Raw genomic sequence first — 18,641 nt, 5'->3', positions numbered from 1 at the left:
GAAAATATCCTGAAAGCACAGGTTTCATAGATGACTAAAAGAGGAAAACTAATAACCCTAAATTCTTCAAGGTATGTTATTGTTAACAGAAGTCAGATTTACTTCCCAGATTTACCGTAGCAAACTAGCATATGGTATCTCTGTATCCCAGACCAGGCTTATTCTAGACTCACACCTATGCTAGGAAACTGTATTATGTGTCCTCATACCTTTTGCATCACCCTCCCCCAAAAAGAAAAAGAAAAAGTAAAAGAAATGATGACCACTCAGACCCTCCTTAAATGAAATACATCAACTCTCTTTTCTCTGTATTCTCTACTCGCTATTCCTATGCAACTGGAAAGAATCAAAGTTCTCATCAAAATATGCATTTTGGCTCTGAGTTTTTCAGATATAAAACAACAAATTAACTGTCATCCAGTGTAATATGAAATGTTTAGACAACTTGAATACACTGTAATGATACTAGTTATTTCATGGGTGGTAGTGGTCTGATAACTATATGAAATATTTTAATACACAGCTGTTTTCTTCTTTGGTTAGTACACATCTGCCTCCACAGGATAGCATAGGATAGTGCTTTCCTGGCTCCAAAATTAGCACTTTTACCTCTGCTACTAAAACAAGTTTTTATAAACCTTTATTGTACATCAAAGGTGTATGTGCACATTTTGAGTCAGAGGGTTACCTTGATATTTTAGCTGTTAGGGTATTTGTAACTTGTCTTGTTTTAGCTGTTAGGGTATTTGTAACTTGTCTCAAACAGAGAAATTGCAAATAGTAAAATTTAGCTCACCATCATTTCAGGTAAAAATCAAAAAGTATCCTTTTTTGATGTTAAAAAAATATATCTAGGGATATACAAGAAACATATCATTCTGAGACAAATATTTCTAAGACATTTGTCACAATCTTTAACCATGAAATGTTCACCATTTTTCTTTTTAAAGTATTTTTTGTATATGGAATTACAATGAAATTTGGTCCACTCAGACTGCATATTTTTTAAGAGTAGTTTGTATTGCTGCTCTACTAGCTACAGATACCTAATTTAATATTCTTTGGTAATTTTGCCAGAAAATAATGTTGCAAAGAACTTTTCATTTGATGGCAAGAAAATTCATATTTAGAGAAATCAAAATGGACTAAAAAACGTTTGAGAAGTATCACTTCGTTCACTTACAAGGTAAAACTCCAATTTCATAGAGCAGGGGTAATTTTGTTTTCCATAGGGTATTTGGTAACATCTGGAATCATTTTTGATTGTCACAACTGGGGAAGGAGGTGGTCCTGGCATTTACTATAGAGACTGGTGCTGCTAAACAGTGCCATGTGCAGGACAGTTTCCCACAACAAAGAATTATCAAGTCCCAAATGTCAGTAGTGCCAGCGTTGAGCAACCTTGTTATCGAGGATGGCAGGGAGGAAGCCTGCCACCACTGCATAGGCGCCAAAAGTAGAAAATGAGACTTAAGATTGTTTATTACTCACAGCACAGCAAACAGCATTAGCATCAGCATAGTTGTGGTTCCCTGCCCCCAAGTCTCACAGGGCGATGTCATGGGTCCGTATAAATGCTAAGCACGGAGTGAGTTGTGCCACAGATGAGGAACCCACGGCGTGGGCATCAGCACCTTTTGAGCAAACAGCCAACAGTATAGCAAATAGAAAGTTTTCAAGTCCCCCTATCTTGTAGAGTAAACAGTTACGCAGTAGTCGCCCTGTGGTCACCTTGATTTAGTTGCCTGTGAGACCAGCTATAGAAATTATTCAGTACCAGAAGACAGACAAACCTTACAGTTCGGTACCCTCAGCAGTGAAGTTCAGGGAGACTTCAGGTCCACTGGGGACTGCCTCTCCCAATACCCATAAATAAGACCCTGCAAATAAGCACACGTCATAATAAAGGCTCACTTATCTCTATTGTACATGAAGATTTTACGTATAATCACCTCAAAAATGTTCCATATAAGTATTTTAAATTCACAGGGGAAAATATGGTTCTTTTACGTTGTTTTTCTTCTATATAACCCATAATAGCCTTGTTATTCCTTTTCTGATATTTGTCATCCCCTGAACACTCTGGGTGTGGCTCCACCTCCAGGCATTTGCATGTGATGCTCCTTGTGTCTGGAACACTCTTCCATCAGATGTCCCCTTGCCTCTCGCCTTTACCTCTTAGAGGACTTTGCTTACAGGCCACCTCTTTAGACCTTGCTGGTCACCTCATCTAAAATTGTGCATCTATGCAAATTTCCCACCCAAATCCTTACTGCCGTTAGCTGGTTACTTTTTCTCCTTTGTACTTATCCTAGGTATATTTTGTTTGTTTATTGTCTTGCTACAAGAATGTAAGCTTCAAGGTGTCAGAGGTTTTTGTTCGTTTGTTCATTGATAGAGCCTTGTTAGAACAGTGCCTGGCATATAGTAGCTATGCAATGAATATTCATTGAATGGATGAATGGGGCCTTTAATTTGGCTGTCATTACTTTAAAAATAGTAATTAAACTGATTAAACAAAACCACAAATGATGAAGGTTGATTCTTTTTTATTCTAAAATAAGGAGCAGTAAGTTCAATCATTATTATTATTTTTTGATTATCTTAAGTATTTATTGAAATTGCTCTGATAATGAGCTTCCCTGATGACTTTTCAGGAATCTTAAAAAATTTTACATATTCCCATAATTCATTTGAACTTATGTAACATTTTTAATTTTTTAAATGTGATTTTTAGTTAATACATGCAAAATATCCCTGTCTTAAACTTTGCCAGGCTTTCTGAATTAACATCTCATTTTCGTGCACAGCTTCATACCATGTTTTTCTTGCACAGTTGCATATCTACCTTGAATGATTTTATACTATATACTTATTTAGATAAATTATTCTGCACTAATTTTCTTTACGAACTTGCTGTGGAATTGCAAGGATTCATTTAGCATACTCCCCCAAAATTGTTAGAAAATATAGTATTAATATCACTATTTTAACTATCTCCCTTTTTCCTACAGATTATGCTACAGTTAACCTTCGACATCTTCTTTATATTGCAAATAATGTATTTCCAAAACCAGTCATCATTTATTTGATTATATTTTTAATATTTAATTTTGAACTACTTTTATTTAGTTTGGTAGAAAAATTGCAAAATAGTACAGAGAGGTTTTGATATCCCTCAAATATATCCCACAGTTTTTCCTAATAGTAACATCTTACAGAACAATACCACAATTATCAAAACCAGAAAATTAATGTTGATACAGTTACCACTAAAGACCTTAATCAAATTTCACCGGTTTTTCCATCATGAATTTAGTAGTTATATTTTCTCAGTCTCATGTATTCTGTAACAGCATCTCAGTTTTTCCTTATATTTTATTTTAATATTTAACTTCCCTCATATACACGTTGAATCTCTACATTGTCAGCCATCTAATATATTTTGGTAAGAAATTAAAGCTATGGTTTATTGAGAATAATAATTTTGATTGGAAGGTTGTTAAAGCATCCTTCACTTCAGTAATCTTGTTCATCTCCACTCCCCCTCTTTTACATCCTACTTTTTCCTTCTAATAAATCATCGCTTATGTTAACTTTCTTTGACTTTTGCTTCTGTTTATAATTTTTCTTTGTACAATGCTAGGGATCCAACTTTAAAGTAGATAGGTACATTGGAACATGAGTCATATTTCCAGACTTAGTGTATTGACTACTCACTAAAAATGGGTCCTTGTGAATCACTTTACTTTCCAGGGTGTTTTTCATGATTTGTAGGTCTAGACGGAATTTATGATCCTTTAGCTTCCTTTTACCTCTAAAATACTGACGTTAGAACTGGATCCCCGCTTAGTTTTATTACTACATTTTCCCCTGATTCGCTGCTTCAGTTTTGCAAAACTACCTGTGGACCAAAGAAGGGTGTGACTGTACGCATTTTCTTAGATACTTATATGAAGTTTTTGTGAGATAAATTACTATTAAGGACTTGACTTCCTTTATCACATTTACCTATTATCCACACATGAATTTTGCCTATCATTTTCCCCCTGGGTACTAATGAGGGTCTGAAACAAGTATACTTTTGATAATTTAGTATGTTAAGCTAAGCTCCAGGAGGATGGTCAGATGAGTTGACACATTTGTTCTTTGTCATGGTAATTGTAATGAAGACGTATAGCCTCTGACTTTTAAACTCAACTTGAAATTTAATTATCACTATCTTTCACTAAACATGATGCCTAAGCAAAGCATGTGCTACCTTGTTTTCTTTTCAAAGTTCAGTAAAAATTATCAATTGAAGTGATACACCTATTTGAATGTTTAAATGACAAGTGCAAAAATATGAAACATATTAGAAAATATAGCTAACAAAAGTCATTTTTATGAAATTAAATTGTTCAAGTGACTTCTAATAGAGTTGCCTTTTCATCTAATGTGAAACAGATGGAATAATTTAGTATTAGTGCAATAAGTTTCAAAGTATTCTTTTTTTGTTATAAATTTATTTATTTTTGGCTGCGTTGGGTCTTTGTTGCTGTGCGCGGGCTTTCTCTAGTTGCAGCGAGCGTGGGGCTACTCTTCGTTGCGGTGCGCGGGCTTCTCATTGTGATGGCTTCTCTTGTTGCAGAGCATGGGCTCTAGGCACGTGGGCTTCAGTAGTTGTGGCTTGCAGGCTCAGTAGTTGTGGCTCACGGGCTCTAGAGCGCAGGCTCAGTAGTTGTGGCGCACCGGCTTAGTTGCTCCGCGGCATGTGGGATCTTCCCGGACCAGGGCTCAAACCCATGTCCCCTGCATTGGCAGGTGGATTCTTAACCACTGTGCCACCAGGGAAGTCCAGTTTCAAAGTGTTTTATTTTTATAAATTATAACCTACTTCATAGGACTGAAAGGAATATTCAAGAATATCTGTGATACTTTGCGTTCAGAAGCTGAAGTGATTTTTGCTGTTCTCTCACTAAGTAGGCCGAATTGGGTAGTAAAAGGGCATGAACGGAAATTCCTTTCTCTCTCCCTGTTCACAATGAAGACTCATATTTTGCATTCTTTATGAGATGGTTAGTCAGGTATGGCCACAACATGAGACAGTGGAGAGGGTTCAGAAGAACAAAGTTTGTTATATTTACAGGTCCCAGAAACAGAAGGCACAGCACACCACAGAGGACCATGTAGGAGACACACCAGGGTGGTCACAGGGCAATAGACAGAAAGGAAGGGAAACCAGTAGGCCACAGGCTTTACTGGAGTTTCTGTGGGAAAGGCAAGGCAGGGAAAGATAAGCAGTTTAGGATTGTCTAGTTTGAATAATTCCATTGGGCTTTAAACAATAAATCTGGTCGCTGTTGGTGTGGTACCTGGTCCTGGAATGATTAGGCAGAAGAATATTGCCTCCTGCAGAGACCAGGTAGAGGAGGTATGGCTCTGGAGTGCTTAGGTTGCACCTCAAAGGCAAGTTCTTGGCTGTGCCCTTTGCTGTCTTTAGTAATTGGCTATCTCCAGGAGAGGTAGTCTCCCCCCAGCTAGAAAGGCTTTTTAAAGATGTCAAAACATCATAATATGCAGAAAATAAAAACATTAAAAATATTTACAATACAACTGGGATATTATCTAGAAATTTGTCGTGGAATATTGTAAAATGAGCTATATACTCATTCCATAACTGTGGGGACTTTCATAAATTGGAAGCTACTCTGGCTTGCATGGTATATATGTTGCAATGTTTCATCTGGAAACAATGAATGTGAAGAGTGCCCTTCTGCCCAGAGCATTCAGCAGAATCATTTCTGGACTGCAAGCATGGCAGTGGTGTATTAGTCAGGGTTCTCTGGAGAAGTAGAACCAATAGGATGTGTACATAAAGAAAGAGAAACAGAGCTATATATTTAAATAATTACCTCACATGATTGTGGAGAACAGCAAGTCCAAAATCTATGGGGTAGAGTGACAGGCCGTAGACCCAGGGAAAAGTTGATGATATTGCAGCTTGAATCCAAAGACAGTGTAGAAGCCAAATTCCCTCTTCCTTAGGGGATCTCAGTCTACTTTCTCATAAAGCTTTCAGCTCATTGGATGAGATCAACCCACATTATGGAGAGTAATCTGCTCTACTCCAGTTGTACTGATTTAAATGTTAATATCATCTAGTAATACCTTCACAGCAATATCTGAACTGATGTTTAACTGAATGTCTGTGTACCACAGCCTAGCCAAATTGACTCATAAAATTAGTTCATCACACGTGGCTAGCTGAACAATATGCTTTAAGATGTGATAGTGTAAACAGAGAATTCCCATAAGGGCAATAGCCTGAAACCCAGAAATGATTTTTATTTATGGTCATATTCATATATTTCTTACTCTATCTGCATTATTAAAGACATGAATTATGACTTTTTAGGATTTTTTTTCTTGGGAGACACTTCTCCATGGATCCCTCACATTTCTGCATGTCTTAGAGTGAGACACTATTTGCCTTTTGTTCTGAGGTATCCTAACAAGGATGCTTGCATAGAAGAGAGACTTGGAAGAAGAGGTGGAGTATCCATCAGGTGCAGATAAGCAGGCCTGCTTATTGCCCATTAGAAAATATTTGGGTTTTCTAAATTTGGAATTCTTTTCCTGCAGTGCAATCAACTGTGTGTGAAGGCATCCATATGGGCCCATCCCAGCTGTCCCTAGGGGACTTTGGACTAAAGGGACACCAATCTGCTGATGGCCATGCTGCTTGCTGTGCCATAAGTAATAAAGATTTCTCTATCTGTCCTACAAGTTTTATGTCATCCGCCATCATCCATGAAGCAGTACCAGGCTAACTTCTTAGCTTGAAAGTAGGGTAAAATCTCAGTTCTTAACAGTTCTTAAAATGTTTCATTTTACTCATCACTTTAGATTACTGTATTGGTAACTATGATGCATACTGTGGCACTCTCTTTTTTCTTACATATGTTCATCACTGCATCAAAGATGACATATCCGAATGTCCTAGAGAGACCACCAGTAGCACCCTCTCCCCAAACTGAAACTGAAAACACGCTTTTGATAATAGAAGGAAACCACTATGTTTTAATATATTCTGTTCATCTGAAAAACAAGACCCTTATATGCACTTTACATATCTCTTTGATGAAAACAGCAAAGTATTTTGTTCTCATTGAGAGTAACTTGTGTATTCACCCTCTCCGACCTAATAAATGAACTGAGGAAGGACTTGGAATGAAAATAAGGATGAGACCATCAGCCTCAGCTAGCCATTGGGGACAGATGATGTAGAAAACTTTAGTCTGGCCAAGTACTCCTGTAACCTTATGAGATAGAAAATTCAGCAGGCAACTTTACTGCCACACTGTTAATTAAAAGAACTTCAACCACAGGTGTCAGATACATCGCCTCAGGCCTTATTGAAATGCACAAAGAGAATTTGAATTACTTGAACTGTAGGAATATGAGGCAGGAGAGTTGTCCAAGCACTGACTCTGAGGCAAGGTAAGGCATCCCTGGCCCTGGACATATCTACATGCATAGGGCACTTCGAGTTATTTAAGGCATGTGGTCATACTCTGAACTCGTGCAAACACTTTTGGAATACTTCATTCCAACTCAGAAAAATAATGTTCCAACTAAGGATAGAAGAACTTGGATACATTGGAAAAATAGAGGCACTGTGTTTTTATAATGGCAATTACGGGGTGTAATTTCCAGTTAATTCCTTATGATGTTAATCAAGTTCAGCTGTAAAGCATCAAGACATGCATTAATCTGGAGATCTGGTTTATGCACCTTAAGGAGACTAAGGCCACTGCTCACATCCTTGGCCATATAACTTTTTTTTTTTTAATCTTGGACCCATTTTTAAAAGTTGAAGGTCTTATTTTAAATATAAAAACTTTAATCCTCTTCTGTTTCATACATGTATAATATCTAAAAATCAGATCTGTAATGATGTTTTCATTTTAGAGATGTTTTCCAACCTCTGTTCAAATGTTTGTTTTATCTAATCCTAGATATTAAATTACTTTAAATAACTTTCTGTTTTATTTATTTTAAATCCACATAATTATTCTCTTTAATTCACATAAATTTTATTATCTCTTTTTCATCCACATTTCATTAGTGGTAGGTATCACTTGTAGGAAATAACAATGCTACCATCAAGAATTTTCCACTTCAGTTAAAAAATCTGGCTTTGATGAGATGTTTTTCTAGAGCACTATTTATATATTCTGTCCATTTATAAAAGTTATTCTTGATGTACTAGAACAATGTTTACAAAGAAAAAGTAATGGAAATTTTAATTGAGTCAAAATAATATGTTAACCTTAAGTATTCACAGAATAAATGAAAAAGTCTGTTTCTAATCTGAATTATATGGATAAATATCTCATTTTTTCACTTAAAAAGGAACATATAGACATAATCTTAATCTAGAAAGATTATAGGAAACCATTATTTACTGGACTTTTTCTCTTTTTTTTTTTGAAAAGTACAAGCATGTTGAGTTCTTGCCTCTCGATTAATGAAAATGGATATTTAGTGAAATGTAAGGGAGATTTTTACCAGATTAAAAAAAAAAATCATACTCTTTGTTTGCTTTTGTTATGTAAAAATAATGATGATGATGTAATGAATATTGATTTTAGAATGTAGAATACTTCAACTCTACCCAAAGGTATCAAAGCAATCTACTTTAACAAACAACTTTCTTGCATTTGATCAGTCATGTGTTTCCTTGAGCTAGTGATTAGTATCTCTGTAGTTACCTATGTTTGTTTGAAAGTTCAGTGCCATAAACCTTCCTATGTTATTGATCACCTAGTTGAAGGGTTTTGGTCATAGAGATCCTAATAGTCAATCTCAGGGAGGCCCCATCCAAACCCTGTTGAGTGAAAAATTAAGTGTACGTAAACCAATGCTCTGTATGTCTTAGCGTTTCATCTAAGTCATAAGTTAAAGGAAGATGTCAAATGATATAGAGCCAGAGTATTTTCCTTACCAATGTATATTTGTTGAGAAAGGGATTCATTGATTCTTCAGGCTTTGTCCTACAAGTATAAAAGAGGAAGTTTCTCCATGTCTGGTTAAAGATAGCCTAAAAAAATTCCCAAGTTGCACATAAGACTCATTTTTGAGTTTTTGTTTTTGTTTTCTTTTTAATTTCCATTCATCCACATCCTTTCCAGAACAGAAAAACAAAACAAAGCACACACACACACACACACACACACACACACACACAAATAATATTAAAAAACATTCTAGGCTAATTGATTCATTGCTGTCTCAATAGATAGGTAGCTAAAGAGAAGATTATAATAATAATGATACTATTAGTAATAATATTCATAGCAACATTTATGTAGTATTTATTATGTGCCAAACATTATTTTTAAGAGTTTTATATATTCATTTAATCCTCAAAACAATCCTATGAGTTAAGCAGTATCATTACATCAATCTTAAAGATCAGGTGTAACTCGCTCAGGGTTACAGAGCCTAGGAAGTATGGTTTTAGAACTTGTGATCCTAATCACTACTTCATGCTACTCAAACATTTCATTTTTCAAAGACAAAACAAATGAACCAATTAGAGACAGGATCCTCCCAAGTTCTGCTTTTTAGAATTCCATTCCATCCCACTCTGTTTATTCACAACTGACTCTGCATATCGTATTTCTAATTAACTTTGGCCACCAGTCAAAATGTAAGGAAATATTAATGAAAAATTCCTTTAAAAGAGAAAAATGTAAGGTCTATTCCTATCAAAAGAGCCAGGATTTATATATGTATGTATGTATATAAATTATTTTTAATCCTGATGAATTTATAAAAACTAACATGTTGAGAATTTACAATGTTACAGGCAGTATGCTAAGTATTTTACATGCAGTAGCTAATTTACCTCTTGTTTACTTATCCTACAGTGTAGCTTGCGGTACACGGGCCTCTCACTGTTGTGGCCTCTCCCGTTGCGGAGCTCTGGACGTGCAGGCTCAGCAGCCATGGCTCACGGGCCTAGCCGCTCCGCGGCATGTGGGATCTTCCCAGACCGGGGCACGAACCCGTGTCCCCTGCATCAGCAGGTGGACTCTCAACCACTGCACCACCAGGGAAGCCCCTTTCATCACTTTTTAAATGGAGAAATTAAGGATCAGAGTGACTGAGTTACTTACCCAAGTGTCCGAAACAAAATTTCAATCAAATAATACTACAGCTGCTTCATATGAAAAAGAAAAAAGTATTAAGTCAGATGTGAAAAGGGAATGTTTTAGAAATGAGAAGATTATTGAGGAAGAAAGTTTCCATGCTGGGTTAGATTTCAGATGTAATATAACTTTTGAAGACCAACAACAAGACAAAAACCAGCCACAGACGATGATAAATGGAAAAGAGTAAATAGCTACTCTTTTTCCATTATGCCAGAGCAGGAAAGTGCTCAGTAAAATTAAGTGTCAATAAAGCACAGAGAAAAATGAAACTTTTTTCTAAGCATAGGCACAATTAACCTGTGAAAATTGCTCATACTGGTTGGTAATGAAGCAGATAGCTTAGTGAAATTGAGAACATATCTGATTCACTATAATCAGATTTTCAGTTAGATCAAATCACACACTATATTAGTCATCCTGAGTTAGGGCACATGCTGATTAACAGAAAGGGTCACAAAAGAAAATTTTATTTTTTCCAAGGCCAGAGGGCCATGATTAAAGAATATGATAATAGTCAATGTTTATGACATCTGTGTATGAGGGAAAATGTCATGTAGATTTCCCAGTAGTGTGTGAATGCTCATCTCTGTCTCTGATGTACTACTACCTGTTGTTGTGTCCAGTAAGTGCCAGTTCTCTACCTCACACCCAGGAGGAAAAGAGACAAAGGCTTTCCTGGTTTTGAAAGAAGAGAAGTTCACAGTAATTTCTCGTGCAATAGAGGGGTAGAAGTATATTTAGGATGTTGTGTACAGTTTGGAGGATGGTTTACCGGATGGCAAAAAGTGAGGAAAAGACTCACCATAGGAACAGTGCAGTTATAAAGATCTCTACGTTGGGGATCCTCTGATTTGGATTTTATCCCTATTCTACCACTGCTTATGTGGTAATAAACTATAAGCCTTCATTCTTAAGTGTTAGAGTTTCCCTTTCTGTAAAGAGTTGAATTAGGGGAGCTCATATGATTATATATTTGAATTATAACTGCCTGTATCTTAGAGGAGCCTGTAATAGCATCCTTTTTAAAGTAAGTCTAGAATATACAGAAATATTTTAGTGTTTCTTTGAGATTCACTGTTCATGCAGTTCCATGATAAAAGCCTAGTCTGGGCTTTCAAAGGTGTGCTTCTGCTGGACCTGTTCAACTCTTGGCAAAAGGGCCTTCATATTATTTTGGTTATTCAGATTACATATTACATGTTTGAACATGCTTACTTTTTGAACGTATTACTAGATCATGTTATTTGATTTTTCTTTTGAACAATCTATGAGACAATTTTTACTCTGAGAACTTATCTTTTACCCTTTCGTTTTCTCATCACTTATATTTTCCTGTTTTTCTGCAGATCACTGTTTCAAATAAAATATCTCAAGAGAGGGCCTGGCATTCAAAACAAAATTGAAAAATATTCTATGGAATGATATTTGCAAAAATCACTATAAAGAATTTATAGATCAGAATGTATTCCTTTTAAAATTATACTTTTTATTAAGTAGAAGGTAAGTAGTGGACACTAATGAAAAACTGCTTTCTTTCTTGTTTTTGCTTTTTGTAGATCTGGATAATGTGGAGGGCATTGCTGTGGACTGGATTGGAAATAACCTTTACTGGACAAATGATGGCCATAGGAAGACCATTAACGTGGCTAGGCTGGAAAAGGCTTCTCAGAGTCGGAAGACTCTCTTAGAGGGAGAAATGTCCCATCCCAGAGGGATTGTGGTGGATCCTGTTAATGGGTATGCAATATTTGATCAGTTTTATATAAGGAAAATTATATTAGATAAATTTGGTTTTTACATATTTAGTATTAGTAAGTTTTATTCACACATTGTATTCACACATGAATGGCCTCACTGGGAAAAGTTGCTCATTTAATGATTATCTCTCCTAGAGAATGTGCTAAAAAAACATGTCAAGATTGAACTGAAATAAACAGATTATTTGTATAGAGAATATATTTACTTGGTTTATTCAGACAAGCACCGTAATTCTCCATTTTAGACAGCCTGACACTAAGATAAATAATCAATTCAACCAGCAAATCAATCAATTTAATTTTTTAAATTAAAGGTTATTGAAGTTTAAAGTATTCAAAAAATAGCAAGTTTCCATTTTTTGTACATTTATTGTGGGCCAGGCATTTTGTTAAATAAATTACCATGATCTATGTTGTGATTCTTCACAATAATACTTTGAATTAGTTGCTGTTCTCATTCTTGTTTTACAAAGAAGAAATTTGTAATGGACCTGCAAAAGACCATTTGATTATTAGAGCCTGGATAGATATTTAAATCCAAGCAACCTGTCTCCAAGACTTTACTCAGAGCCACTATACTCCACTACTTTTATTATTTTTTTAACATCTTTATTGGAGTATAATTGCTTTACAATGGGTGTGTCAGTTTCTGCTTTATAACAAAGTGAATCAGCTATACATATACATATGTTCCCATATCTCTTCCCTCTTGCGTCTCCCTCCCTCCCACCCTCCCTATCCCACCCCTCTAGGTGGTCACAAAGCACCGAGCTGATCTCCCTGTGCTATGCGGCTGCTCACCACTAGCTATCTATTTTATGTTTGGTAGTGTATGTATGTTCATGCCACTCTCCACTACTTTTTATTAGTCTAGGTTGGTAACTCTGTATTTTTGGAAATAACCATAGTTTCCATATAGTGACATCATTTTATAGTATGTGTTACTTGTTTCAGGATGGATTATTTTGTGCAATTTTTGAGAATATGTTTTCCTTTGATTTTTATTCATAGCTATTACCTGAACACAAGCAACAATGTGCATATAGAAATATTAAAGAAATGTGAAAATTCCTAATAGAATCTCAGAATTAAATGAGTGGATTGCGTTTTCTACATGTACAGTTGTTGTATGTGGTTTTTATCCGCCCCCCATGGCTTATAGTTCACTGTTTCAAAATGGCACCACAAAATTAATATTTTTATACCTTACTATTACATACAAAAATAATACTTAAGTGAATAAGAAGCACATGACTCCCTTATAAACTGAGATCACCAGATTGCAGTTCCTAAAATTGTTTGTATTGAGAATAGCTCCAAATACAATCGGTGCTTCTTTCCAGGCTGACCTAATCAGTGGATGAATTCATTGCATGTTTTTTGTAAGGCATAATTATAAAGTAATTTTAGTGATTTTATGTGTGGATTCTTTAAATTTCTATTTTATTCCTGGACTTTTAAACCAAGTCATCTATTTGACCTTTAAACCAAGGCAATCTTAATTTTTAGAGAAAATATTTATTCCATGCTGTCTAAACCTCCTTGAAGCAAGATATTTCAAATATATCTTAAAGCAACATCTTCCTTCTCAGTATTCTGTTAGAGGAAGATATTTTCCGATGGCGTCGAAGGGTCTTTGAGGTGCTTGGGGAGATGACATCAATGTGCAGGTCATAGAATTAGATGATTTAGAAGAAAATTTAGGGGCCTCTAGACCCATCTCTCTCTTCAAATTCAGGAATCCACTTCAACACTTCCCTAAGAGGCAGGCATCCAATTTAGATCTGAAATCCATAGCATCTACATAGTTCAGAGTATCTGGAGACAAATCTGATTGATAGGACATTTTTTCTTTTCAGTAAGGCAGTAAGTGCATCCCTATAGTACGTATCTCCCAACTAATCCTATATTTGCCTCTGATGTTGCAAAGAACGACTCTTCTTCCATCAGACAGATTTTTAAATATTATAGAATACTGCTATTATGCACCAACCTGAAAAAAAAAAACTCATGTGTGTATGTATATATGTGGATATGTGTGTGTGGGTATATGTATATACACATGTGTATATATGTATATATACACGTATTTTCCCCTAACAGTATACAATGCCCAGAGCTCTGATTATGTATACAGTGGTTAACAAAGCAGGCATAGCCTTTACCCTCATGAAGCATCTTGTGTCATCTGAAAAGTAGGGAATGGGCAGATGCATTAATAAATAAGTACCAAATGAGCAACGAATGTAATTTCTAGAGACCAAAGTGATGGAGTCAAACAAACAGGTTGATGTGAAGGTCACTAACAGAAACCTATTTAAATAGGCTTGCTGCAAGGCCTCTTTAAGGGGGCATCATTTAAGCTGAGACTTAATTGTAAAGAAGGAACCAGCCATGGAGAGTGAGGAAAAGATTTCAGATAAAGAAAATGGAACAACTGAAATCTTAAGTTGGGCAAAAGCTTTACTGTCAGAGGAACTGAAATGAAGACGGGCTGGATTATCGATGGCAAATGGGAAAGTGACTGAGGATGCAATTGGAAAGGAGAGCAGGGCCTTGCCCACTACCATGAGAGATATGTACTTTGTCTTCAGTGTAAATGTAAAATAGAGAATTGATATAGTCAGATTTATATTAAAAAACAATAACAACAACTAATCTTAATATTCTGTAGAGAATGGATTGGAAGACAGTAGAAGTAGAAATGGAACCATGTGAATTTAATTGTCCAAATAATCATTTGACGCTAATATAAGTTTTTGAAAAGTGAAGAAGAAAGTTTAGTTTGGAAAACTCCATTTAAAATAGCGTAATATAACTTTAATCAAAACACTTTTGTAAAAACCTGGTTCATTTACATTTTTCTACCATAATACCTTTTTGCAGCTGTACACAGGAGAGCATCACAGATTTTCTCTGCCATAATAGCCTGTTAACAAAAAGTACTCTTCAGAGGTATGGTTTTATCAAAAGCGTCATAACCAATTATAGAAATCAGTAAAGGGATAATTTTTCATTTATTTATTTATTAAAATATATTATTGAGTGACTACCATATAGATCAATAGAAATCAGTAAGACAGTGATTGTCTTCAAGGAGTTTATAATCTGGTGTGCTTGGTGTACACACACACACACACACAGCACACACACACACACCCCACACACACTTTACCTGTAAAATAAAATAGAATGAAATACATGCTTTTCGGGAATTCACTGAGGGTTTTAATTCAGAGTTGAACTTTAGAGGATGGATAGATTTCCAAATGAATAGGGTCCCAGGGGACTCTATCGGGATGTGCAGTCATAAGGTTAGTCACTGTACTCTGAAGGGACACTATGAGTAATTGTTAGAGGCGAGGAAGCTAATGGCAGTTTTGAGGTGGGATGAGTTCATTAAGGCTAGAGCAGGGGACATTCTAAGGAACATAGCAGGAGGTGAGACTAAAAATATATAGAAATCTTCAATGTTGTAAGTAAAAGTTTTGACTTATTTTGCTGACATCAGAGTAACTGGAAGGTTTTGAGGATAAAAATCACATTTTTCAATTCATGATTTAGGAAAAGTGAAAGCCATATGATAGCTCTATGAAAGACAGTCCGTTGGGAGTTCTCTTTGAAAAGTGATGAAAGACAGACTGTAGCATTTGTAATAGCAACAGAAAAGTGGGAACTGAGACAACAGACAGGAAAGAATAGGATTGGCAGGCCTCAAAAATTGTTGAAATGGGGCTTCCCTGGTGGCGCAGTGGTTGAGAATCCGCCTGCTGATGCAGGGGACACGGGTTCATGCCCCGGTCTGGGAAGATCCCACATGCCGCGGAGCGGCTGGGCCCGTGAGCCACGGACGCTGAGCCTGCGCGTCTGGAGCCTGTGCTCCAAGCGAGAGAGGCCACAACAGTGAGAGGCCCGCGTACCGCAAAAAAAAAAAAAAATGTTGAAATGGGGGTAAACCTGGAGGAGGAGGAATCAATTATGATAGACTACTCCTCAAGGTGATAGCTACAGATGAACTCCCTCCTTTGCAATCATTTCAAATCTCATAATTTACATCAATAACTTAGAAGCCTACAGCTCCAGTTCTGATTTCTCAAAACATTATCTCCAAGAAAAGATGAGTCCAAAGCTAAGTGCGTATTTCCCTCCAAACAGGATTTTCTATATCCCTCTCAATTAAAAGTACCACATCCTCTAGTTAACAGCTAGACATTCTGTCATCAACTCAATCAAGTTTTTTAAAAGTTATTTCACTTCCATGGCAGAAAATCTTAAGGATTTAAAAATTTCTGGGATTGACCCGCCAGATAATACAGTTTAATTTGGGGGCATGATTAATATCAACAAAGCCAAGCTTAGTGCTACAGAGTACAAATATGAACGATAAATATTCCCTGCCCTTAATTATTTGAATTTTTAATTGGAATTACCAGACATGCAACACCATCAAATTCAATACATGGCATAAATGCAATAAATTCTCTAAAATAACTAACAACTATCACTAGGAAACAAAAGAATGAGCTAATTTTGACAGAAAAGCTAGGGGCAGACTTCATTGAGAAATTGTATTTGAACAGGGCTTGAAAAATAGAGGTACAATTTTTTTTGTCATAGTAGAAGACCAGCTTAACCTAATTTTTATTTGATGACTACCCCAGGTCCCACCTACAAAAATATTTATGTTTTCTCCTGCTTATTTTATAGGTTGCATTTCCTATTTTGTATGTTTATGAATCATCATATTTGATAATAATTATAAGGCTTTCACAATATATCGATAACTTTTAATCAGCTGAGTAGATGATCACGTATCTGGTCTCCATCAGATTGGCATCACTTATTTAAAATTTGTTTTTCTTATATTTTGTTTGACTAAAAATAGTCTCAGGTAGTGGATTGGATCACAAACAAGTCTGTCTTCAAATAACAACACAATATAAAATATGTTTAGAATATCCAGAATTATCTCCTGTGTGTGTGTGTTTGCATGGACATATATGTGTGATTCAGGTTAAGAGAGTCACAGAAAAAAAGTGTTACTATTATCAAGAGGAAAAGCTGGAGGGAAAGATAATTTCAATTTAACAAGTTATAAATTAGCAACAGCAATACAACTGCATTGATTAACTGTATTTAAGATTTCAGAAACGGTATCAAGAGAGATGAAAAAGTTGTTATTTCTCTTTACATAGCTGATTTATATAATTGAAGTAGTTTTGCCTAACTAGCACAGTTTTAGAGCAAATGGAATGAATCTTCTGTTTATTCTTAATTTGTCCCAGTAATAAACCCACTTGAAGAACAGGAATGATACAAGATAAGCATAGTACCATGTTTATTTCTAGGATTAGAATGTATTTGGACTTATTAAAATTCACCAATCTAAATATACTTCCTCAAGTCTAAAAAGGCATATCAACATAATTGTAAACTGTTAAGAGAATTTAAAAAGAGCTTAATTGGCATGAAAGAATGGCTGGTGTGTCACCTCCTCAGCTGTCCCAAATCTGCCTGTTTGGATCCCAGTAGGATTTTTTTTTTTTTTTTTTTTTTTTTTTTTTGCGGTACACAGGCCTCCCACTGCTGTGGCCTCTCCCGTTGCGGCGGAGCACAGGCTCCGGACGCGCAGGCTCAGCGGCCATGGCTCATGGGCCCAGCCGCTCCACGGCCTGTGGGATCTTCCCGGACCGGGGCACGAACCCGTGTCCCTTGCATTGGCAGGCGGACCCTCAACCACTGCGCCACCAGGGAAGCCCCAGGTCACAGTAGGATTTTTAGTCATGGATACAGATTTGTCCCAGATTACCTCAGAAATTCTTTAGGGTCCATAACAGATGGGAGGCAGAGGATCTAATAAGGGTACTTCCAGGGTTAGCAGCTTAGAAAACTTTGAAGCTTTGTAAAGTCATATATGAGGTGACTGAATTAAAGCCTACACTTCAGTTAGTAACTCAGGAACTTTCACATGACCCTAAGACAACACATGTGGAGGGTTTTAACCTTATTCATGAGGCAGTTGGAACGTTAGCTCAAGGCCCCTTCTTCCACTGTTATAGCTTACACAAAAGATTTGTTTTTAAAGGCAGATGCTTTTGTTTGAGACAGAAATTAAAGCTCAAAATCTCAAGGTCAGTCAACCTACTGTTATTCAACTTATGTGCAGCTCAATCATCTTCTGTGGGTTTTAAAGGTAATAATAAAGCAGCAATAAAGCATAGATAATTTGCATCAGGAAGACAAATTAGACCTGGCCAAACAAACCCAGTGTGACTGTGCCCTTTAGAACAGAGAAAATCCAACTGCCTGCCTTTAAAAAAATAAATAAATAACTCATATGAGATTAACTAAAGTCTGGAGTAGATCATTAACTGTACTCTCATTCTCATGCCAGTTCATCTGCTTTTTAAACACATAATTGATTATATGTTTTATCAAATGGACATTTAAAAATAGTCATGCCTCAAGAATCGTTTCCCAAACTTTTGGTACCAGCACCAAAGAAAATCAGGATTTGGCACTTGCTGTTAGGTTAATTAATAAACAAGGCCAGTAAGTGCCGTAGTGGTGGTCGTGGGTTTTCTGAAATGTGTCTAATTGGCTCCACTGAACAAATCTCACCTTCCCTGAGTACTTCGCAGCTGCCTCCTCCGGGCAGATCAGCATTTAGGTAGGAGAACAA

The 18,641-nt window shown here is 36.2% G+C and overlaps 1 protein-coding gene across 1 annotated transcript in view; it reads left to right on the top strand.

The window, feature by feature from the left end:
* The window catches only part of LRP1B (LDL receptor related protein 1B), a 1,787,379-nt gene that overhangs the window by 1,037,929 nt on the left and 730,809 nt on the right, over window positions 1-18,641 (top strand). Inside the window, exon 12 of the mRNA XM_024744102.1 lies at window positions 11,759-11,939. Within this exon, the coding sequence (XP_024599870.1) occupies window positions 11,759-11,939 (181 nt within the window). The remainder of the gene's footprint in view (window positions 1-11,758; window positions 11,940-18,641) is intronic.

The sequence above is a fragment of the Neophocaena asiaeorientalis genome, unplaced genomic scaffold (genome assembly GCF_003031525.2).
Source record: "Neophocaena asiaeorientalis asiaeorientalis breed wild unplaced genomic scaffold, Neophocaena_asiaeorientalis_V1.1 scaffold11, whole genome shotgun sequence".
Taxonomy (NCBI): Eukaryota; Metazoa; Chordata; class Mammalia; order Artiodactyla; family Phocoenidae; genus Neophocaena; species Neophocaena asiaeorientalis.
Note: the sequence above shows the minus strand (reverse complement) of the source record. Positions and strands in the feature narration are given on the sequence as shown.